Source organism: Neodiprion virginianus, chromosome 5 (assembly GCF_021901495.1).
Source record: "Neodiprion virginianus isolate iyNeoVirg1 chromosome 5, iyNeoVirg1.1, whole genome shotgun sequence".
In the NCBI taxonomy this organism is placed as follows: domain Eukaryota; kingdom Metazoa; phylum Arthropoda; class Insecta; order Hymenoptera; family Diprionidae; genus Neodiprion; species Neodiprion virginianus.
The window spans coordinates 19,599,898-19,625,318 of record NC_060881.1 but is presented as its reverse complement, the minus strand read 5'-3'; the positions used below and the strand labels follow the sequence as shown (position 1 = coordinate 19,625,318).

The 25,421-nt window shown below is 37.4% G+C and overlaps 1 protein-coding gene and 1 long non-coding RNA gene across 3 annotated transcripts in view; one reads left to right on the top strand and one right to left on the bottom strand.

The window, feature by feature from the left end:
* LOC124305147 (alpha-1D adrenergic receptor) overlaps positions 1 to 22,384 on the top strand; it is a 135,868-nt gene extending 113,484 nt beyond the window's left edge. Inside the window, exons 4-9 of one of the 2 annotated variants that reach the window (XM_046764237.1) lie at positions 4,750 to 4,974; positions 7,640 to 7,949; positions 13,861 to 14,076; positions 18,252 to 18,548; positions 19,793 to 19,961; positions 20,172 to 22,384. In XM_046764237.1, the coding sequence (XP_046620193.1) occupies positions 4,750 to 4,974; positions 7,640 to 7,949; positions 13,861 to 14,076; positions 18,252 to 18,548; positions 19,793 to 19,961; positions 20,172 to 20,231 (1,277 nt within the window). In that variant the 3' untranslated portion in view covers positions 20,232 to 22,384. Of the gene's footprint in view, positions 1 to 4,749; positions 4,975 to 7,639; positions 7,950 to 13,860; positions 14,077 to 18,251; positions 18,549 to 19,792 lie in introns of both variants that reach the window. The other variant, XM_046764234.1, reaches the window with a different exon arrangement.
* Positions 22,385 to 22,834: 450 nt separating this feature from the next.
* LOC124305166 (uncharacterized) lies at positions 22,835 to 24,045 on the bottom strand. The gene is made up of 2 exons (XR_006908333.1): positions 23,748 to 24,045; positions 22,835 to 23,074 (listed from the first exon to the last, which is right to left on the bottom strand). It is a non-coding gene; the product is annotated as an uncharacterized LOC124305166 (long non-coding RNA).
* Between the last annotated feature and the right edge of the window lie 1,376 nt (positions 24,046 to 25,421).

Below are 25,421 nucleotides of genomic sequence, written 5' to 3'. Positions count from 1 at the left end.
AGGCGTACAGTCAACGCCAAAAGCTTCTGAACAAAGTAACTATGGAACAAAAGCGCAACAGGTGTGACTGAGATTAATCGAGTTTATTCGAATAAGAGTAACATCCCGTCAATAATAATGATTCAGTACGAAGAACTTTTACGACCGATGAAAAAGCACTGGCTTAGAATGGATTCGCGATCAAAATTCGGTCTATCAATCTACCAAAATTGGATCAACGATACTTTTTCAGATTCGTAAAAAATCATAAAATACATGTAAATAATTATCAATCATCTGTTTTTTTTTCCTCAAATTTTAGATGCTTCGAATTCCTGTCTTTTCAACGAAAATTACGTTTTACTCAACTGAATTTGATCAATTTCAATCGAAGCTTCAGAGCTTATTTTCGACCCGTTTTATTTATTTCAACTCTTTCTTCAAATTACGAGCGTGTAAGGGTAACGTAACCTAGGAATGAGAAACATAAAACCAAACAATATTTCAATACTAATAAATCGATGCATTATCTTAACAACGAATGTCGAAAAAAGGCAAAGAGTCAGAGGCACAAAAATTCGCATACCCATTTTCGATTAAAATCGAGGAAATGTAAAGACCGCGAGCTTTTACGTTCAATCGTTGATTCAAGTTCTCAGACTCTTTTGCTCGGACTGTACATCCGATACACCCTAAAATCGTGCCCATTTTTTATAGAAACAGCGTATAAAGCCGAACCGTGGTTGAGTTTACGGATGTCATCGCATTCGAATAAGGCCACGATTTGGGAAATTTCAAAGACTGAGATCAAGGCCCGGCGTAAACTCCAAATGAGATCTGATCCCGAGGATGGAAAGGGACTTGAATGGCATAATGAAATGGGACTGCTTGATCGGATGGCGATAAACTGGACCGAGGAGCGCGTGACCGGATTCACCGATGTTGAAACAAGCCCGAAAATTCGCTCTAAACGCACCGCCGGAAACTTGAAGCGCGGTTCTTTATCTAGCTGAAACTATTTTTCAACCTACCGAAAGGATTCAATGATTTTTGTTTTTTTTTTTCAACCTTTCCGGATATTTGTACAAAAAACTAATGAAAATCATTCAGTTTTCTGTGAATTATTTTTGGCAAAATCAATTGGTCTGGAATATATTCATTTGCTGAATTTGTTCCAACTTTTTTGAACTCGAGAACAATTATTCAGACAAATCGAAGAAGTATAAAAATATTTCGAACTGTTTCGTTCGTTGGAAATTCGTTAAGTTTATACATTTTTAATTTTTTACTAATTTTTCATTCTTGATCGTATTTTCCAATCATTCCCTAATTTATAATTTGCTTATCTGTTTCAAAAATTTCAATACATGTTGAATGTATCGAATTCGATTGTTTCTTTTCACATTTTCTTTCAAAATTGCTGCAATCTATTCTGCAAATATTTCTGACCAGTCGATTGATGCATTTTTATATCACTATCGATTACGGTGATATTTGATTGTTTCTATAAAACCAGAGAAATCGGCTGAAAAAATTTAAAGCTGTTCCGGAAATCGTTACCTTTACGAATTGTTAAGATTTTCTGATTATTCGCCTGAATCAAAAACATCAAGAAACAATTTCCAGATCAAAAGATTATTCAACTTTACCGAGAATATAACATAAATTTTTGGAAATTTGAAACAAGAACAGAATTTCATCGTTGTTGCAATGATTAAAATTCGTTCGAAAATTTCACTCCATCAAAAGTCAATTTCAAACAACAGAGAGTAGCTGTTATCAAAATATAACTGTATCAATTAACAGTTCAAATCATGGACGATTGAGTGTTCATCGTTGTTTGGACAGTTCGTTAATTGACAAAGCAGGTGAAGAGGGATGAAAAGAAGAGGAAGAAGTAAAAAATAAAAAAATACGAATTAAAAGTAAACGAAACGAGGAATAAAGAGCGTATAAGCAAACAAACTAATTAGTCGACGGGCTTCTATTTCTCACCTCCTCGTTGTTTTAACGACGATCAGCGTACCGTATTATTAGCGGTCGAAATGACCGACCGTATATTGTTAATTGTTTACACATCGAGGGAATAATTGCTTCGCCAGACCGCCAAAGCGGATTCAGTCAGGCTGTTACCACTCATTTTAATCCTGTATCTTTTTTTCTACCTTCTAACTCATGAGTCGAGTCGATATCGACCCCGCGAGTTTCTTGTTCGCAAAAACGTTCTCAAAGCAATAACGAGACTCGTGATTACGTAAATTTTTCCGTTTTTTCAATAAGGAAACGAATAATGAAAACGAAATTTGATTTTATTCAAGTTTAGTTGGTGAAAAATTCAATCAACTACCAAAAAGTAAGGTAACTCAAACGAAAAACAGTTGATCATCAACTTTTTAAGGGGGTATTATTTTGGGATATTAGCTGAAAAACTCGGTGAAATCCGGAAATTTATCACTCAACTACCAATCGTGAAATACCATTGGAATTTGTAACATTCAAAAATATCTGGATCAAGCTTGACACACGGTGTTGTTTTTCTCTTTTGTCAGAATCAATTTGAGGAAGCATTGTTATTGTAAATAACGTCGCGGTTTTTGCTCCGCGACATGTTGCACTGTTCTCGCGATATTTCGGAAATCAAGTTGAATTATAAGACGAAAATATTATAAAATATACAGAGTTATTAATGAATTACACCAAAGGCTCATCACTTTCTCGATGTCCGTACATTGTTTAGTTCAACTACGTTACTGCAAAACATGTAAAAAAATCATTTTTCGTTCGATGAAATCAAGTGGGGTAAAAATTGTACTCCAAGACACACGATCGAAACTTTTTTCTTTGCAGAAAATTGAATTCGTGCTAAAAGATAAATTCCTCTCATACTTATCGTATGCTTAAAAAATCTCTGTTTGTTGAAGGATTGTTCGTCCAAATTAAATACCTACTGTTTATTTCCATGAAATGCCAAAAATATTGAAAGCGTCAGAAATTTATGAATAAACAAAACGATTTAATACAATAAATTAAATCGTAACGAGAAGAAATAACTCAAAGCATTATTTATTTAATGTTCACAGTCTTCGCAGCCATCAAAATTTTCACCAGAAACCTTCGTTGGTCGTTCGAATAATTTTTGGAGACAATGTTTCGTGGACCGATTTTCATCCGAAATGAAGAGATCGAAATTTGATAATACGGATTATAAAATTCGAGATTGGATGAAAGTTTGCCGGCCGGTTTAATTTCCAGAAGCTACTCGATGGTGTTTCTTATTAGGCTTAGTTCAAACCTGCGAATTCATTTGCTACACGTGATGGAAATGCCTCAGTACGAATCCAGAGTATAAGTCTCGGTGAAAATTCACGCGGCGAAACAATTTGTCTCCTATTGATATGTATGTACAGGGAAAACCCATTTCTCGAGTGGATATCGGCTGTATCTGAAACTCGATGCACGTGTTTGTCGCGACAGCTGATCGAAACTTGTTCGAAACAGAAGACATGGAAAGTTTCGAACTGCGGATTGAATAATTGCACAGCCCTCAAGGCAATGTGCCAACTTTTCTGCAAGCACTGGAGCGGGGAGAAAATCGGGTTGTGCGATCCGATAGAGAAATTAGACAGATAATGGAAAAAGCAGAATGCAGTTTAAAGATGCAAAACAGAAGTTGGTTCTTTTGAATTTTATTCACTGAATCATGGCAATTCCATTTCGATATAAATAGAAATAGGCAAAATGTGCCAATTCAATTCATGCGAAAGGGACAAATTGGGGTTACGAGAAGCGAAACTTGAATTGATTGAATGAAAGTTTGTTGAAAGAATATCTTCGTAATTAAAATATGAATACTTGAAAAACTGCAGTGATTTCAATTTGTAATGAATTACGCATAGAAATCGATAATTAGTTTGAAAAATTCAGACTTTTACCATTGCATCATATTTTTTAATAAAACATTTCTAGCATCGGTATAGAAATGACGCAACGATGTTCTTAGCTAAGGGATTGAATTCGCTAAAGATGAGTTCTCGGGAATTGGGATTCTTCTCGGATAGTTCAAGATTTTTCTAACGTGTATAAGTTTTACTGTTTCAAAAGTTGGAGTTTTTTAGGTCCGGTTACCGCTCAGTCCTTAACTATTTTCATTTTTTACCACAATCGAAAAATATAGTTCTAGGTAGAAAATGAAAATTAGTTTTTTGGTTGTTACCGGAAAGTCTAGTATCCGTTACTGTTCTTTCTCATTACGATCATTGTTACTATATTTTCTTGTACAACTGTTGCGGAAATTTAATGCTTGTGCAAGAATAAATTGACGTTAAAGCCTTATTTGACTAAAAAAGTAGAGTAAACCTCAGAAACTGATTTTGCGTTGAAATTACCGAAAAAAGGATCGACAATAGCGCAAAATGGTTACGTTTACCTCGTTTCTCGAAATTCTACCAATATTCAAACAGTTTTTTAACGATACCTGTTCTACTGAATTTTTCTAGTCACTATAACAAATGAAACTTTTCTCAGTGCTGGACTCCTCCCTTTTATGTTAAGTGAATCTTCACTAGTCACGGTCCGAATTTGTACGAGATGTTTAAACAAATACATGTCCTAAAGACGTTGACAAAAAGTTGATGTTTCTTTCGATCGACCTACATTTCCAAGATTTCTTTCCACGTACAAACCTTAAGATCCAGATGATTCTTACCAATCTCTGGCAGTGCTGAGAGTTCTCCGTTAATCCGACTGTAGATACGATTGTCAATGTTCCAGGTTACTGGCCGTTCGGAATTGCCTGGTGCAACGTTTACGTAACGTGTGACGTCCTCGCCTGTTCGGCCAGCATAATGCACATGTGCTTCATATCGCTGGGCCGCTACCTTGGAATCAGGAATCCGCTAAAAACGAGGCATATATCCACAAAACGTCTCGTCGGATTCAAAATTGCCGCCGTTTGGCTCCTCGCCATGTTGGTTTCCAGCTCGATCACCGTTTTAGGTACGAAAACCTCTCTTCATTTATTTATTCTTCGGTATATTTTAGTTAGTTCCATAGATACAAGTTGGCTAACTTCATAGGTACGCAACAGGGTGATCCTTACTTAGGGTGTTGATGATTTTTTTTTTCAGACCACTTCCCAAATCAACTATAAATAATTCAAAAACAATTTCGTAATTCTCTCAGATTTTTAAATCAATTCTAAGTCGTGCCTGTAAATGGATGGATATCACCGTTTAAAATACACCCGTTTCAGATACATTCTCAGCATATAATTTATTGTAAGAGTGACGATGTTCGAATCAATCTGTAATTGCGAAGATTTAGTGATTATTAGTACTACTGGCGGAGAAAAAATTCACATCATCATGTCACATGAAATCACCACAACCGAATGCATCGGTCGATATTATTGAATGAAATTCGATACTCAAACTCACAGTTGCATCATTTGGGCGAATTTTCTACGAACGATTATGGCGATCAGCCTTCCGTACCTCCGGCATGTCTGCTAATAAGTTTTCCAGAAGTTACTGTAGCGCAGAAGGTTCATAGTTGTCAACTATTACGCCTCAAGTCCTTTCCTTGAATTTCTGGGACGGCAAGATGATGAGGATAGTTGAGTCAGAGAAATTTCGAGCCAAAGTTTTAACTTTCAATTGACAATAATTATTAATGCAACCTCAATATCCAGTCAAGGTATTGTCCCCCACTGCCAAAGGCTGATAATACGTTTCATAGAGTGTCAATTTACTTTAACCCTCCGTTGTCACACGGGGTCGATTTGACCCAGTCGTTTTTTAAAAAACATTTTTGAGAAAATTATCCTTTCAATGTGGATCAAAAAATTACACAACGCGCTTTTAACATTCTAGATTAAGTACGAAAATTCGACTGACAGGGAATGAAATGGCAACAAATTTATAAAAACTTATAACAGGGATCAATGCGCCAAAAGGACACTTTTTCACTGAAGAAATGATAACTTCGTCAATTCTTGCTATTTTCAACTGAAATTTGGGGGCGTTACTCTTAGGATTTGATACTTTTGGAGGGGAAAATAATAGCGTGGCATTCAGGCCGAAAGTTGATCGATGGGTCAATTTGACATACGATAACTACGAAGGGTTAGTTAATTGGAGTTGTCCGAGGCTTACGATTAGCTTCACTCTTCAACACCATCCACGCTTCGGGTGAAAATGTTTTTCAATCGTTCTTCACGTGCAGATATTTTGAAAACCGAAATTCTCTCAGAATTTCTTAGAAAACCGAAACCAAGACTTGTGTTTTCGTCTGCGGCCAAAGCAGCTCTTTTTCTTGCAAAAAAAAAGTTTCTATCACTTCGACAGTCTTGTTTGTTGACAAAAACTGGCGTGATGTTTTGAATGGTTTTTAGAATCATCGCACGGTCCGATGAATTTTAGAAACAAGCAGAAAAATAGACTGACTTGTTAGTAGTTTCTCGATACAATGAACTGAGCCAGATGTCATTTGAATCGAGATATTTCCTTAGATTAAAATCTTGCTTGCTGTTCAATTATAGCGTCGATTTGAAGAAGAGGATTTTTATAAAAACGATATTCAAATATCCAGCTGTTTAGAAGCTTGCGTAATTGGAAATATGTGGTGAGTTTGAAAAAAGCAGAAATTTGACGAGTTTACTGTGTCCTCGAAATAAAACATGTTCATGAAACAAAAAAATGCAATTAAAAAATAATCTCAAAGATGGAAAGAAAGCTTGAAAATGGCTGAGTCTTAATTGCAGGACTAACAAAGAACGTACCCAAAACATACATCAGTACATGAAAAAACATTGGACACGTTTTTTTCTCTCACGTCCCAATTTGACCGTTTAATGGTAGAAACCACCCTTAAAGTTTTCCCCAAAAAATAAGGGATGCCAACCCTTAAGGATAGGAACAAATATTATCGTCTGTTGATAATGAATAGATTTAAAAAAAAATGTACATCACTATCAAGAAGTTACAAACAAATCTATCTTTCGAAGTAAAATTTAAGGGGGGCTTTTCATCCCTTAACCCTTTCAGTCACACATTTTTCAATTCAATATTTTCGCCTGAATTTTGTTACTCGGTGATTTCTGGGGTCGCTGATCACGAATCTGAAGTTAGAATTCGATAATTTCTAAATCCAATATGGCAGATACAATATGGTGGATGAAAAATCGAAATAACTATCAAAATTCGATGATTTTAGCCGAAACTTGTTACTCGGCTAAACGCAAAATCAGTTTGTTCGGTTTACTCTACTTTTTTAGTTAAACAAGGCTTTAGCGTCAATTTATCGTTGCACAAGCATTAAATTTACGCAACAGTTGCAAGAAAATATAGCAACAGTGATCGTGATGAGAAAGAATAGCAACGGATACTAGAGTTTCCGGTAACAGCTAGAAAACTAATTTTCATTTTGTACCTAGAACTATATTTTTCGATTGTGTTAAAAAATGAAAATAGTTAAGGACCGAGCGGTAACCGGAAATAAAAATTTCTCTCGGTGTGGGACACCGAGTATCTCACTACGACTGAAAGGTTTAAAGGGCCGAGTTGGCACTTGAAAAAAGTACGCGTCTCGCGGTCTTTAATGTATAATTTACGGAGACTTTCTTTGCGAGTAGGCTGAATTTTTCTTTCGCGTTTGTTCGCAGGGTTAATCAACCCCCGGAACATAATGCCGGAGCCCGGCCTCTGCGTGATAAACAACCGAGCGTTCTTCGTTTTCGGTTCCCTGATCGCCTTCTACATTCCCATGATCGTCATGGTCACGACGTACGCGCTGACGGTACAGCTGCTCCGGAAGAAGGCGCGATTTGTCGCCGAGCACCCGGAGGGCGATCAGCTTCGACGCCTTGGCGGTCGGTTCGCAGCGACAAAAACACCGACGACACCTTCCAGGTCTTCGACTCTCTCCACTCGTCATCTGTGGAGGACATCCGGCAGCAGCGGAAGCAGTGACAGGTAGGTTTCGAGTATGCCTGCATGATTCGTCGGTCATGTAACGATGTATATATAATATTTGGATAGACGATAGTAAGAACCGAAGTTCGGACGGATCAGCGGATCAGCAAATTAGTAGGCTTACGACTTTAGAAGGAGAGAGTTGGGTATGGAGGTGTCGGTAAATAATAAAGTGTGTGAAATTAACCCGAATCCTGATCAGGTAACAAATTAAATAAATAACGACGAAGTGAAACAATGAAGAGAGTCACACCATTCTAAAATTATAAACACGACACATCGAACACTCTCCCTTCAAATTCTTCGAATAATTGTTCCGCTCGATTTTATCTTTATACCCTTTTACCGTCCGCTTTTATGTTATTGTTACTATTTTGTTTTATTCTTACTCGACTATTGTTTTCTATATCTTTTAACTTGTGCACCTGTGCCGTCCACTTATATTTTTTTAAACTATCAAACCAAGTTTGTTGGGTTGCGACGTGCAGGGACTATAAATTTGGAATTATGTACTATTAAATTATAATTGATTTATTAAACCAAAATGACCCAAATAAATGCATAATCTTCTCTTTGAAAAAAAAAGAGCATAAGAAAATTCATCACAGTCAATTGTACACTTCGATTAATTGGTTTTTTAGGCAACCGTTGAATATTGCACAAATTTGTTGCGTATTAATCTATTTTTCATATCCTGTGTTTTTTTTTTTTTTTTTCTAAATTTTATTTCTATCAATATTCCTATAGACACAATCATTTCGGATTTGCCACGGCGTAGAAGTATGTTTCCCTTAAAATGGAAATGCGTTCTATAAAACAAACATTCATCTTTTAGCATTGTTCATCAATGAAGAATTAGAAAAAAAAAAAAACGGAAATAATTGTTGGGCGTATCATTAGTTTCGGGAAAATGTGATTGATCGATTTTTTATTAAATTTTGGTGGATAATCGAATATTTGATGGAAATTTTATAAGAAAAATTCGAACCTTTCACACCGTGTCTGTCATAAAACGATTGGTATTTGAAAATTTTAGGACTGATCTTTGTCTGCATCTCGAATAAAAGACTGATTGACCGATTTGAATAAGATTTTAGCAAAACGTCAAACGCTTCACAGCTAAGTTATACAATTTTAGTTTTACAAAATTCTGACAGTTCCAGTATAAAAATGGCGGGTATTTGAACTCTTGACGATGATTTTTCCGTGTAGATTGAATTACGAAAACACGTTTTCACTTCAACAAATTTGCGGTGGAATTTATTCTAAGTTTGCTGTCACTTAAAATTCGTATTAATTTTTGAAAACTTTTTATTCGCACACGACGTTGCCGATCAATCTGAGTCTTGGACACAAAATCGTAATGTTTCTAACGAAGAAGTGATAGCAAGAAGCTTTTTGAATCCTTGTAACATTCGGTCAGAGCTCCGATCACGTTGAATCCTGCAAAAAATTTGGAGGAAAGAAAAATTGAAATCTCTTTTTTCCATCCGGTTAGTTGTTTTATTTCCTTTTCATTTCGTGTTTCTTTCCCTTCAACATTTGGCAGCCGATCCGTCGCCATCGAGGAAATGATATTCTTTTATCCTAACGACGCGGTACATTAAAGTATACGTCAGAGTATACGAATTGCAAAGCATCGAGGAACGTACGGAATAGAGAAACGCAAAATCACGCTCTGAGAAAAGTTTCTCTCGACGTCTGTTGAGTAACGAGCTTTCGTACCAAGGTGGGAGCTTTTTCGTCGTCCCAAGAGCTTACACTGATAAAAACTGGATTTATCAAAGTTGCTAGAATATTCTACTGGAATTCGTATTTCTCCAATAACGGTATGAAATTTTCTGAACCCACAAGAAAATGTCTCACAATTAACTTTTCCTAGCGATACTATAATTGTCGATACCGATTTTTATGCTTATTGCAAGATCGTGTGCTCAATTTAAGCATTTTGCATGTCAAAAGAGCCTCATCGTCAGTTTATCGTTGCATCAGCTTAGTACGAGTGATCGTAATCAAAAAGAGTAGTAAGATTTGGTAGATTGTCTGGTTACAAATGCAAAGCTCACTTTTATTTTGTATCCGAAATTACATATTTCTTGGGTGTGGTAATTAAAGGGTGAAAATGGTTATAAAAACCGTTTAGTGACCATAAATAAAAATTTCTCATGGTGTGCCCGAACTTCTCCACATGCTAATAAAGCTCCGTAATGGGATGACTCTGACAAAGTGGGCGTATAGACGGATCTATCAATGTCAATCATACCTCAAGCTTCTTGAACTTCGAGGGCCAATTATGCTCAGTAATGGCTTGACGCATATTATATAGGTATATATATATATATATTAATACTCGAACCTGGTGAATCGATGCGCAGATATCTGAAATTGAGAAGGCATCCGGAGTACAGTTCGTTTAAAACCTTGTCCAATTGGAAGAATGAAGAAATAAATACACGGCAACTAGTGTAACTCAATGTGTAATTTATCATCAAAGTTGGAATTCGGTCAAAGCAACGTTTCCGCAATAACGAGAAAGGAGTGGAAAAAGTTGCCCTAAAAAAAGTTCATTTTTTGTGATACAAAAGCCGTACATACTGTTTATCCAATTCCAAAAAATCACAGCTAATCTTGCTTGCGATCAAATTGTCTAGAAATTGTCCGAGGTTGAATTTTTATTCAGCTCTTCATTTGATCGAGAAAACATCAACTTGTAATAATTTGACACAGGCTGCATGTAAAAAATGAATGCTTCACATATTTCAAAATGTGTGTTGGTCTTATTTAAAATATGTGTGAGATGATTCGTACGGCAGAATTCATTCAAAAAATAAATGAGCTATTACCTATCGAAATTCGACTAACCATACGAATTTACCATCGTCAAAAGTTGTTTGATAATTCGAGCTATATCAGATTAGTCACTGAATTAGTTGAACGAGAATTCACGTTTACAAATTTTTTTTATTCACCGAGGATATGCGCTTCAAATTTATCGTCAGCGGTGAATTTTGAACTTTAATGTTTAGATTCTTCCATATCGAAGTATTTTAAATTGGACTATGAACCTAATAAATACTATGGGTGAATCGTAATGAGTCTCATGATCCTCGCTTATAGGGGGCTGAACAATTCTAAAAAATGCAAGCTCATCAAAAAAATGTTTCAAAGTACCAATCTGCACGCAGTGTGAGTTTTCATTTGAAAAACACAAGTCGACCTTCAAATAACATTGAAAATAAAGGTCAATGCTAAAGTCAAGGTCATAGGCGAGTCAGCCTTTCGATACCCGACAACTTTTATTCGAAACATTTTTTGATAGGCTTGTAATTTTATGAGTTATACAGCTCTACAAGTCAAAATGGGACACCCTGTATACACAGTTACTGATTTAGGATAATTTAAGCAGTGAGTTTCCTGATATTTCAGAATCTAGATCCGTCACAGCTGCCAATATCGTATAGAAAAGCAATACCGACTAGAAAAGTCAGGAAAATGTATACCTATGTATTTATTTTATAGAAAAAAACTATACCAGAGGATACGAAAAAAGGAGATGAGAAAAATATGTAAACGATTTCGGTATATATTTATTACATCGCAAGTTGTACCGATTTGTGAATCGACGTATCGCGACGTTTAAAAATAATTGTTAGGTAGATAAATTTTTATTATTTCAGTTGACTCTTTTCGACATTCGGTCTTTAAGGATAAAAAATTAGAGGGTGTGAGAATTAGTTGAAGATGTTTCATCGTTTTTTCAACCGTTCACACGAAACGATGAATAAAAAGTTGAAATGATTTCGCAAAGTAGGAATTCAACTGTAATCTAAATTCGATTACGAGATGTAACGTCTCTTTGATTTGTCAGCAGGGCGAAGGTTTTTGCCCGTGAAATAATGTTGGCCTGACAAAATTCGCGTCTCCCGATTTGTCAAAGTCAACTTTGGTTAAGAAGAACGTTTGAAATTTGGAAGGCTTGAGCCAGCCACGGTCCCTCAGGTAATCAATGATTCAAAGGTTTTAGCAAGTTTTTTTTTTTGGCAATTTTACGGAGGGGGAAGAATTCCGACCATTTTATTAACTCCTCCGGGAGCTTCAGACAGAGTTTTGGTTGCGGCTAATCGGCTGGCCGAAAAGTCTCCGAGTTTGAAACTCGGATGTCGTGGGATCTTCGCGGCGCCGTTTTTCTTGGTGACAAATTTTCCCCGGATTATTCTGACCCAAAAAATAACGTCCATCGGATATCCGGCACTTCGGCCTTTAACACGTGTAAAATATCGCCTGAAATCCTCAAGCGCACGTTTCAACTCCTTGCATCATGTGAAGCGGATAAATTGGCGCAAGATGGTTGCTAATTATTGAAAATGACACGGTGATTGGTTCTCCAAAATCAATACCGTCTAGTCATTTCATCAGAGGTGGCCTTACATTTAGTATTTGTGAAATTGTTATATTTGTAGGCTATGACAATGTATGGAAATATCCAAAAATTAAAAGTACCGGATTTACACAAAAACCTGGATATCATTTCGAATCGTTTCAAAATTGTTGAATATTTAATAGGTCCGTTCGCTTTCACTCTTAAGTTGGTTCGTTTATCGAAAAGACTATTTTTTTCAGTCACTCGAACCGATATTTCTTTTCTTCTCGTCAGTCGATTCATTATTACTATTTGTTGGTCGTAATCGATATCTGTGTCTTGTAAATGAAATGAATCATCGTACAGTGAAATTAAGGGAGTTTTGTTAGATTCTAAACCATTTTAAAGCGATTTGAATTAAAGCGTTGATACTCATAACTTGTTTGTGAATGCAGTACTTGACAATTTTGCATTTGTAAATATATGTCCGTAGGTTACACATGTAATAAACTGATAATTATGCAGTATAATAAAATGGATGCAATGTATTGATTTTCAGCCGACAAACTCCTTGAAGGATTCTTAAATTAAGTATTCATCAAACTCAGACGTACATTTGTAAGCTATGATAATTTTGGTGAAACACCATTGAAAAAAAAAAGTACCGAAGTTATGAATGACAACTGAAATACAGATTTTGCATTTCCAATAGCTTCAAAAGTGTACAAATGTAGCAGATTTGTTAAATTTCATTCCACGCTAGAATATTTTGTTTAGCAAATTATTCTTTACAAGTTCACAAGTGGGACAGATTCTTTTTTCGAATAACCGATCCAATATAATTGCGTTTCGTTGATGGAAATCATCATCAGTGCCATTTTAAAATACTGAATATGCAGCGATATCAACATCATAAATTAAAAGTGTACTAATGGAATTGTAGCAAATATAGTCGTCTGAATGAAATGGATAATTGCAATGCGAAACAGAGCAAAGACGGGAAATTTTCATTAATTTCGAAGCGTTTTGGAACGAAAAATTGATATCTAAGCTGTCGCTTACAATTTCAGTATAGCTCGTTCTATAATTCTTAGGCAAATTCCCGAATATATCAATTTACGGAGTACTCGACACGTAACCGACTTAAGGAAGAGGTATTGATTCTTGAGCCATCAACATCCCTAAGAATATTCTCCTCTTTCCCATGTTCGAGCTTTGCAAATGGCTTAAGAATGGCGAGCTGCAGAGGTAAACTAAGTTATTTTTTTAAGTGCTTGTAATTCGTTTAACGACTTTGAGAGGATGATAATCCCTGTTGTGCCGGAGGTAATTACAGCACTGAGGTAGCTGTTTAGCGAGATAATCCGGTGATTTTCTTAAAGAGGAAAAGTTCCTCGCGGACCGATTGAATAGATGTTAGAGGAACCCAATTATCCCGGAACGAAGACTGTGAGTGGATGTTCGACGAGGACGAGCATTCTGCTCCCAGTCTGTTATGCCTAATGGAATTGCCCGTCGAAGAAGTCCTGACGACTTTTTTTCTTGTGACAGAAACTTGAGCATGAGGGGCAGCACCTCGCAGCCTCAGCTCAACTTCTCGATGAACAGTCCTGGTACCCCAGATCACGTCGTTCCGTCCTCTAGAGGCGGGCGAAAGGTCGACCAGGGCACTCAGACGCCGGAAAACATCGCCAGGGAAACTAGGAACTTCAAGCTTCGCACCCTGAAATTGCAACTAAACGTCACACCGACTACACTCAATCTCAGGTGAGCCGATTCTAATCTTCTTGCTATGCTTCTTGGAATGCTGAAGAAATTTCTCGGTGTCCTCAGCTCAATGTTTGCGATAAAAAACCAAACATGTGTTTACGTTTCGGCCCTAGTGGGGGGGGGGGGGGGGGGGGGTGATTAATTAAGCAGCCAAAGAGCGACCTTGTTGTAGAATATCGGGACAGACCAAAGTACACAAAAATAAAGGAAACTAACAAGAAGAAAAAGAAAAGAGAACTTACATTGAATTATATAGAAAACGGCAAAATGGCTAAAATTTGAGTCAAACCGTTAGACAGTAGAAAAAACCAAGGAGTCGTCGAGTTGTCATCTGTGACAAAGTAAGGCTATTAAGTGCTATGGTTCAGATAAAAGTGAAGAAAAACTTACCAAAAAAGAAAAGAAAGGAATTATAGATTAATATTTTATCCGGCTCTTTCGGGACCATGATAGCAAGTGAACCGCTATTGCAAATGAGAAAAACTGGTAGCAGTGATAGGCGGTAGGTGGTCACAGTAAGGAAAATGGCAAGCGAAGAGACCATAGAAAGAATACTAGGATGACGACACAATAAGATGACGACTCACAAAGTAAAGCTAGACAATCAGTAACTAGGAAGAAGCAAGGACTAGAGACCTCACGGCGCTGGCATCTACCCTTTGAAGTTAGACACCTCCACCGCGAAAAGAAGAGACTAACTACTTATTCGTAATCAAACTGTAATAAGCATTATTAAGATTGTCGGTATCAGATCTTAGATTGTTGGAGTTGCAATCTCCGATAATGCTACACATTTCTAAAATCAATCGTTTTCTGTAATCATTCCCGCTTCTTGGGATATTCGTTCTTCTTCAGTGCTGCTTTTTCATCTTATTCTAGTTTTTTTGCGGATCAGTCTTGATCTTTTTTTCACTGATCACGGTAATTCTCACTCTTTTCATAATGTTTTTTTTTTTTTATTATCTTCAACTTTCAATTCGTCATCCTCTCCTGGTGCATTTATCCAATGCTTCTTCTTCATCCTTATTCCTCTTTTCTAGATAATCAGTCTTGATGTTTACCTAGTAATTCTCATGGATTTCACGATTCTTCGCCGTCATCTTCAATTTTTGCTTCATTATCTTCTGATTCATCATTTCGATGTTTTTTGTTCGTCTTATTCTTTTGCTATTGCTGATCAGTATTGATTTTCATTTCTCCTTTCATAGTCTTCTCCTTTGTGAACTTTAAGTCTTATTGCATCGTCGTCTTCTGGATCCTCAATTTCCTCGGTCATAACGCCGCGATTTTTTAATTTCTTTACCTCTAACTTGATCCTCGCCTCCGTTAGTAGCGTGTATTTTCTTCTACGTTATCAACTTCTTCTTCTCCATCTTTATCATCTCCCAGCAGTTTTAATACACTCCAATTGTTCACGTCGGCATTCAGTTGCATGTTTAACTTCATGATTCCTAGTTTCTTCTTTTCCTCATTACCATTGGTAATTTTGGAGTGTCTGTTTCCTCTTCTCTCCACTCGAATCTACATCTTAAAGCAGCTACTCCGACTCTACAGTCTCCGAAAATATAAAGTCGTGATACGAGTCATGATGTACGAAGGTATACTAGATTTGAAATTTGTGTTTATCTCGTCGTATTTACTGTAAATGTAATAGAATTAAAATTATTCATTGCCGGGCGTTCAACCTACGTTGTACTTTACCAAACCTAAAATTTCGTGGATTCGCACACCACCAAATTTCGTATCAACTAGACGTAGAAAATAATATTAAGAATATTTTTAAGACGTATTACGTCAAACCATATCAGATCACATCCAATAATGTTACACAGAGTCTTAAAAGTTTCCAGATGTGATGTGCCACTTATGAAATATGAAAATTGTATACGTACTATAAAAAAAGGTGTTAGATTTGACGCCATTTTAACACCGCGCGTAGTCACAAAAAGTACACTCTCTCTATGGTGTCAATGAGCAGAGTCGAAGCTTGGTGTTAATTCGGTGTTAATAGAAAACACCGCTTCACATCAAGCTTTTGAGAGGCAGTGAACTCTTTGGGACTACACGCAGTTTTAAAATGGTCTGCTATTAACATTGGCACTGGACTGAGTTTCTGTGATCAGAACAGGAATACCTCTCAGGTGTCAAATTAACACTTGGTTGTACATCTACTGTCACAAGTTAATTTGACTATGTGTATGCATGACTATTTTTTTTCTTTTACGCCCACCATAACCATAATGGTATGATGATGAAGGAATATGAAACGAAATAACATCGTTAGATATGATTTGGTCCGGTTAGGAGTTATAATACTGAATCATTTTCCAAAATAGCAGCAGCATGATAATCTTGACGATTATAAGGTAAGTCACGCAAGGTGGCGAAGCGCTTCAAAGGGGTTGCTCGTGAATTAGTCGGGTATTCTGCATCAGCTCGCACAGTGCGTGAGAGCCGAGAGCTCGGGTATCTCCAGGTGGCTTACACCTTAATCCGAGAGTGGAGATGATGATCCGGAGTTAAATTTACGAGAATAATTAAGTCAAGTTTAACCAAGCATTAGACGTAGAGTGTGAAGTACAACTGGGGATAGAAATTTGTACGTCAAAGGATGGACTCGGGGTAGTGGATGCAGGAACTCGACTGCATTATCTTGACTCATCCCGTCTCGCCTCACCCTCGACGTTATATCCCCGAACAGAGCCACTACTACAGTTGTTTACACCGGCAAATGGATTACGGAAATTGTCGCTTCGTCGTAACAGTTGAACTTTTATTTACTCATAAGGCGAGGTGGCATGCAATGAAACATTTTTAGGCTAATTAAAATTTAGACGGGGGACCAGCAGACAATATTTTTACGGCGTTACTGTGTCAAAGTCGAGATTAGTGACCTCTAAAGTTATTACAGAAACAAAATTCTTCTTCGAACGTTTTATCTTGAATTTACACTGTCACAATGTGTCACAAGGATTAATTATTGAATTTGTGTTTGACTCTCGCCTAATCGTTTGGTAAAAACATCAACTTCCGGTGCGGTGGCTGATCATTTGATCAGTAAGCCATTGCAAATTACTGAATTAAACAGTGAAAACAAATTTTACGGTTCATTACATTATGACGCAGCGTTCCTTTTGATAACGGTGGAAGACTAAAGAATCACAGATGAACACGGAAGTCGATCTCATTTCCCTCGTTGTCTATACCTAACTGCCTTTCAAGATCTAAGGCCTCGTAAATCCTCAGACGATTTATTGTTCTACTTCCAAGTACTTTGGTGAACTCAAGCAATGAAACTGCGTTATGAAATGTTGTTCTTCGAGTGCTGAAGTCCTTTGATCTTACCCTCTTTGGAGACTCGAGGTATAACCCAAGTTGAGGTTGCTGTGACTATTTTGAAATTATTTACAAACATAGTGAATTTCTCAAACTCGGAAGTTTTGGTCAAAGGAAAGACTTTACAATGAGATTGGAAAATTATACCATCCTTGAATAATCTCCGTTCCATCTCTATAGATATGGATCATCAATTTCTTGGGCATTTGAAGTATTTGCCAGTACAATGTAACGACTGAGGATGCTTCTGGCAAATTTCAATTACCACTAGAGAATGTGTTTCTCCTCAGAATAAATACAGATGTACGAAACTGTAAAAGCATTGCTCCAAAAAACGGACGGGATTTGATTGCGGTATTGTCATAACGATTCAGAAAAACGTACGAAAACTGCTCCTCGACTAGTGTTCCTAAAATTTAGATATTCGGATTTTTGACATCTCGAGGAGACAAGTTTTCAATCATTCTTTTCACCACAAAAAAGGCCCATTCGATAAAAAGGTCAAAACACGGGCCTGTATTTTGGCTTAAAGATGAGTAAAATTATGTTCCTTGAAATCGACGAGTGATATTGAGTGACTTCTCCTTATTAGCGTAGAAATCTCGACAGTGAAATGAATCGTCAATCAGACATTGATTCTAGTCAAATTGCTTTACAGATCGACTACATAGCTCTGACGAAAACAGCCGAGAGAAAGAAAAAAGGATGTCATCGTTACCCAGTAGCGGAAATTGAAGCGGTGAAATCCATCTAGGATCCAATTCCGTCAATTTCGAGCCCTTTATTCCGCTCTTCAATTTGTCCCTGTTCTTCAAACGCCCTTTTATGTTTAACAGATTCCTGGCGGGGCGAACGAAGCGGAGATCGCTGGCTGCGAACGCAGTAGCGACTGAACAAAAGGCAAGCAAAGTGCTCGGCCTTGTGTTTTTCACTTTTGTTCTGTGCTGGACGCCGTTTTTCGTCCTCAACATTCTCTTCGCCGTTTGTCCACGCTGCTCGGTGCCCTCACACGTCGTCGACACCTGTCTCTGGCTTGGTTACGTTTCGTCGACGATAAATCCGGTAATTTACACCGTGTTCAACCGCACCTTTCGAGCCGCCTTCATAAGACTTCTCAAATGCAGGTGTTCCAGGTAATTTAGATTGTACTAATTCCGTTCAGTTTTTCTTCAGCTCCTTACGCCACGATAAATTTGATTAAAAATTCAGTCTCAGATATTTACCGAAGAAGAAACAACCGAGAGTGTTGGAAATTGGTGAGATTAGTGGTTAATTAGTTGTGGTTTTCATAAATGATGGTTAATATTCTCAAGTGATTAGAAGAAAATTGCTGAAACATTCAAAGACAGTTGAGAATCCGGTAGAGGTTACACATTTCCAATACTCGTCATCACTTTTAGCTTCTCATCATTTTGACATCTTGGAAAATATGAAACCCTTCTCAGAATTATAAAATATTTTAATTTGAACGCCAGTGATAACAATGAATAATATAACGTTGTGTGAAAGCCTTTGAGAACTGATTACATATTTTAACGGTATTTTTATATTACTTTAATCTATTTTTTGAATAATAAACGTAAACGATATTATGCGTTGCTGTTATTTCTGTTCTCAATAACGATGGTCGTAATAATAACAATGATGATGATTATGATTACAAATTTTATACAAGATAGAAAAAAGATTCATTCCATTACGCTTGTCAGCTATGGCAATTTGCCTTTCTGAGATCTCTGAAATCTCTATATTATCTGTCAAACCGCATGAAATTCCTAAAATTCCACGTGAATCATTCCAGATCCTTTGGAAACCAATGGAATCTAGGATAATATTGTAAAATCATCTGCAAAATGTCAAGAATCTTTGAAAACATGTGAAATATCTTGGTTATCGCTCGACCATGAAATTTGATGTGACAACAAACTAATGAATAATTGACGGGATGATATAGTCAGTCCTGATTGACCATGTAAATAAAATTTCACATAGTTTGGCAGTGAATCTCCAAAACCGTCTTTGTATCATGAAAGTACAACGTCAGAAAATATATTCCCATAATTGAATTGTAGAAATACATTTCTCGACGTTATTCCAGCGTGAAATCAGAAAGTTTTAGGATATCTGTGTTTGGCATCGCACACAGAATTGCGCTGACATCGTATTTTTTTTGACAACGATGCAAAGGCTCTGATATAAGCCAAAATAAGTGAAATTCTGGGGGTCAATAAATACTGACATACAGCATCGTCCTAAGCCCTCCTCTTTGCCGGAAACCGGGTGGTCTTTATCAGGCTCTTTTTTTCGGCCTACGTTGCACTCGAACCGTGGAGACAGCCTGCAGAAGGATTTATGGGTTTCGGGTAAATTGTTTCAGGTTGTCGAGACCGCCGAGATACCGGTCAGTCACAGAGGGCGGAAGAGGCGCCATGGGCCTATGCACTCCGAGCAGCCTGCCATTGGCGATCAGTCTTCAGGGAACGCCGCTTCTGACGCCAGCCTCAAACCCGGCGACGACACCAGCGTCGGGAAGCTCCTACGTCACGGTAATGCACAGGACCCCGAGTTCCCTCTATCGCGACACCTTTCTCGTCCACGAGCATGGCCATGACCACGAACACGACCGCGATCACAGTTGTTGAGTGATCCCGATCTGATCCCGATCTGTCCAGGCGATAATGATTCGCGATGAGGAGGTTACGGGTTCCCTGTGCAAGGAGCTCAACCTCACATTCGACACTTCGCTTGACCCGCAGGATCGGAACTTTGGCCTTGTTCTCGAAAAAAGGACGTTGGTAACCGCTTCCATTGAGTGAGCCAGCCCTTATGGGATTCGTCTGCCGCGTTCGAAGACTAACTTACCGACATCAACAATTATAACAGATCAGTACGCGATCTGTAGAGCCGGTACAGCTGACTGACTTATCGACGAAGATATTCTGCCTTTTTCTATTTGAGGAGATGGAAGGAGAACACGTATCTACTGTTATCGATCAGATGTTACAGTAATGTCCTCGCTTGCCGACCAAAAGTCCGAATTATGTAAATTACCGACGGAAACTTGGCGGTGTTGAGGCTCTTTTTAGTGGGATATGGTTACTCGATGCTGCTTTGAACCAGTTTTAAACATCGTTGGTAACGCAAAATAATATTGATCATGCAATGAAACAATTCCAAGTAAAAAATAACGTTTCAACTCGTCAGTAGACGATGATTAATACCAATGAACGGTTCGCAAGTTCCCAGTGAAAATTGCGTAATGAGTATTGAAAAGTTCCTTCCGTGATTATTGGACCTTTCGATTAGCATCTCGATTCGCATGAACGTAAAGTTCCTTTTTGTATGGTACAGAGCAAGCTCCGAATTTGATATTCCTGAAATTCCCGTCAACTAGGGAAGATTTTCTTGATTACAGAATTATTGAATTTAACAGATTTTCCGAATCGAAGCATGAAATTTGGTGTTCTTTGCCTTTGTTACGAAGAAATACTTCAACATGCCATTAAAATATGATGTGTTTTTACGAAAAAATGATGAGATACTTCATCCATTTTCATCCACTCGATCTATTTTTTGAGATTACCAGCCCAGATTCATAAAAATTTAATCAAAACACGGGTAATATGAATGTATATACATAAACCAGAAGAGCTTACGTGATGATTTTTGAACACAGTTGTGTTAGCATGAAATTCGTTCATTCGAGTCTACATTTTCTTTTCTTTGAATATTCTGAGTTAGCGTTAAGCAAGAATATTTTCTCCGCATAGAAATATCGATTAGATATTGAGTTAAAACGTTTTATAAAAACGACGTGTTATTATTCAGCGAATTGTTATTTGTTTTATTTATTATTTTTTCACACTGATCTCAATTTTTCCGAAATTCCTCTACCCGACAAATTTATTTACAAGTAATTGAAACAAAATTTCTTTCATGACTACATTTTGATTCAAGTCCTCATTGATTGGTTCACTTTTAAATATTCTTTTCCCCTTAAAAACTAAGACAATACTCTGTGTAAGTGATTTTAATATTACGATAGCGCAAGAAATTACTAGAGATGAACAACGAGTACGAATAAACTTTACGAATCAGATAAAAATAAATAAATTACCATCTGAAAGTGAAGAATGACTTCGTTCAAAAACTTTTATACACTACCATGTTTTCCTTGCTTTTCGGTGCGTCTTGACGTAGGATTAAGTAGTACGTACTAAGCCCCAGGGAGTTGAATTATACTTTAAATCCCTTCTCGGGATCCTAGGGCTTAAACGTGGATCTCATAATTTATGTTAATAATCATTTAAAAACTACATTTAACATCCCTCCCGGGATTTAGTGGAGCGGGGGGTAGAACCTCTGGACCCCACCACGATCAAGTACCAAACACCTTTCGCATACGACATAGTTTTCGCGTACGTAACAGCTTTTGATACCGAGGCTCGGAAAACATGGTGTGTCATATAATAGTACTTTATGCAACAAATGACGAAACCAGGAAATGCTGATGAGTGCGTGCGAGCACGAGTCTGAAGCGAACCAGAGGCAAGTGCGAAGCTCGCACGCAAATCACCATTTCCTAATTTCGTCACTAATTTTATACAATATTTTTTTTCACGACTGCGTCGAAAACGAGTTGTGATGCCCGTAACACGTACCTGAAATGCTTTGCAGCATCTGTTTATAAAACCTAGCCTCACTCGGTTTGCTTCGAGTGCGCTTGTGCAGTGGCGCACAGTACTTTTTAGTGCGCGTGCGCAGTGGCGCACAGTACTCTGTGCGGCAAAGTGCGCGTGCGTAGCGATGCAGGGTGTTTTATATATTTCAGACTACGCAACAGCGTTGTAAACGGCGATTTTAGGCATGTGTTACCCCCATAGACTTATAAAGATGGACTGAGCGCTCTTATGAGCCGCTTGAAGCAAACATTTAAAGGACAGAAATATGCCGGGAGTACTCCTTTCTCTCTCTGTAGCTGTTCCACTTCCACTGCTCCGTTGTCTCCCACCATGACGCCGATTGAAAAGAGAGAGCAGTACTCCCGGCATATCTCTGTCCTTTATATGTAATTGTCAGTGCCTCTTATAGAAGCGCTCAGTCTATCTTTATAAGTTTATGGTTACACCTAACGAGAATCCACTTTTCGATACATTTGTGATAGCAGGTATCTTGTGCACCTCCGGGGCAGGCCTTGTAAGGGCTCGCGTGATGTTTGTAGTACTCGTCTACGACTCGTACTGAGAAACATCACCCTCGGTCATAAAAGTGCCAGTTTACCTCTTTGTAGGAAAATTTGCGATTTCAACATCGTACGGTTCAGTGGTCCCTCTTAATAATTGCCAAATATGGTATGTGTCGGTATATTTTGTTTTATTTGTTGTATAATATTAGTGGAGTGAAATAAAGCACCAGGGAATCAGTTAACACGGACTAGATTTATTAAATTCCTTCTTAGGTATTATTACATGGTAGTTTGTCAGTTTGAATGTATAAACAAAATCCGGCGTGTTACGCGCGATCGTCATACTTGACCAGAGTACCGGATCATCGGTCTGGCCCACTGAAATGTACAGAGGTGAGGCCTCCTGTACCGCATCCTGTTCGTTGTCGATAAGTATGCGAGCTACCATGCTTGATCTCCTATACGTAAGGATTACTGTAAGTGTATAATATATATGAAATTATATACGTGGATAGTATATATAAATGACCACTGTAATTGCGCCACAATCAATATAGATACATAGTATTTAAGTGTTAAAATTACATTGTGTATAATGATAATGATAATAGCTATAATAACAGTATTCAATAAAATGGAATGTAACAAAAGTAACAATAATTATAACGATATAGAAAAAAAAAACTAATTTGTAAGGTTATTGATGTAACGAAATGTTAGCCAGGAAGTATTATTAATTCATAATAGAATAAATAATTAAATAGTGTCATCACGCACGGAAAAATTTAAGAGATATTCGTGAAATACTGTAAATCAACGCTACGATGAACCGCAGTTAGATTGAATTGATAATATGCAAAATCTTCTCAAAACAGTTTATCTGACCAGAAAAATCACTTTCTTTGATATTCCTAACTGCAACATGAGGGAAAAACAAAGATTCAGTAGTATATAACAAGAAAAATAATCAGCTAATTACAATTTTGCCATCGGAGTGCTTACATACAAATGATCTCGTAAGTTTGAAACTTATTAAAAAAAAATTTTTAAATTTCAAATTCTGACGCTGTTTGACTTCAATCGATATCGTAGAATAATTGTTTCAATGAAAGTTCACGGGAAATACAAGGTTTAAATAATTACTTACGTGTAAATGAATCCAATAAAGCAATGCTACATGATTTCTTCAACTATCTTGATTGACAAAAAATTCCCACTTCAAACAACAGCCTTAAATCTTGTAGCGCAGCTGTGTGTGTAAGAAAATTCACGTAACCTTTGTGCTCTGTCCTATCGATTACTGTAGGCTATTACTAAAAACATCACAGTGAGAAGACGAACTTGCGGCAGCTGAAAAATCAACTGTTTTTCCAACTGGTGATATACGATATATCACATTTTGACAATGATACAAACAAACGAATCTATGACATCGGATGAGATTCATAATCATCTCTTACACAGATTCATCATGCCTGCTCAGTTTGAGGTGAGGAGGGTGAGGAACGGTATTTCAGGCTTAACTCGAATTCTCGAATCAAAACACACCTCACACCAGTCGGTGAGAGCGATGAAAAGAGTGTACGACGGCGCTTATTGGTGGTGTGATCCGTCTTTGGCAAGTCGAACGTTAATCGCAGTTGTGTATATTACACTTGTATTCAATTGTTTCTGTAACGTCTATACAGCGTGCGTAACATATAATACATAATAATATTTCTGCAGCGGTAAAATTCGACGAGTGACTTGAAGTGAGGTATGTACAAGTGATTTTCGAGGGTGCGAAATGATGTTGACTAGAACTGGAATAACTCGGAAACCTTGAAGAAATGTACGTTCACCATTTTGAGGAAGCCAGTTCAACTCCGATTCGCACTTTGTTGTGTACAGTCGTCGTAAATATGTCCTCTGATCCGTCCTAGCAGACTCTACTACACAACACTCGGTCAGAATAGGTAGACACACGGCGAGCGACGGCGGTTCTCGTCATTTGTCTTTGGTGAGCGCCCGCAGCCCAATGTGCTCGAGTTACTTACGTACGTCGCGTTATTTAGAAGCTGTGACGGTAAACTCATAATCGTATTAGTGCGAGATTAACATTCGGTGAGTGGTGAGGTGGTGAGAAAAACAAATTGTCGTCACTGGAATATCGTCTGGAAATATTGCAGGTACGTTTGCTAAGTCTGTCGAATGAAATTATTCCGGTATCGCTTACCTGTAAGTGTTAAGTTGTTTTACGCTGTTATTGGGCCTGAAATATTCTGATTCGTTGTCAGACAATCAATTGAATAGTGTTATAGATACCGGAGCTTACTTATTTCTGATTTTCAATTATGCATAATAGAGTCATCGACATTGTTCTCGATGGTGCGACAAGATCAAAGCGTCTTTCTCTTGGCATGTGTTACTAACGCATTGCCAGATTATCTTAATTTGTGAAAAATTAAACAGCAGACATTTATCTGCAATCGCACTATCTTCTTAGCAAAATTTTCTAACCATAAATTAAAAATTTAATATACATTTGAAAAGAAACACATTTTGAATAATACAAGTTAGGAATTCAATCAGTACTGATACCTTCTTATTTCACCACTGATCATTACCGACCTTCAACTAAAATGAATCAAATAAAATTGATAATTCAAATAAAATGAAATCCGTGGTGTAAGATTTAGCTGGTCAAGAAAGTTAACTGGACTAATTAGCTGAAACTTAACTGGCTCGGATAATTGACCGGTCCAAACTACCTAATTTTAACCGGCTTAACTTACAAATGTACAAAATCTACAAGCAAATGAATTTCTCGCCTTTCAGATTC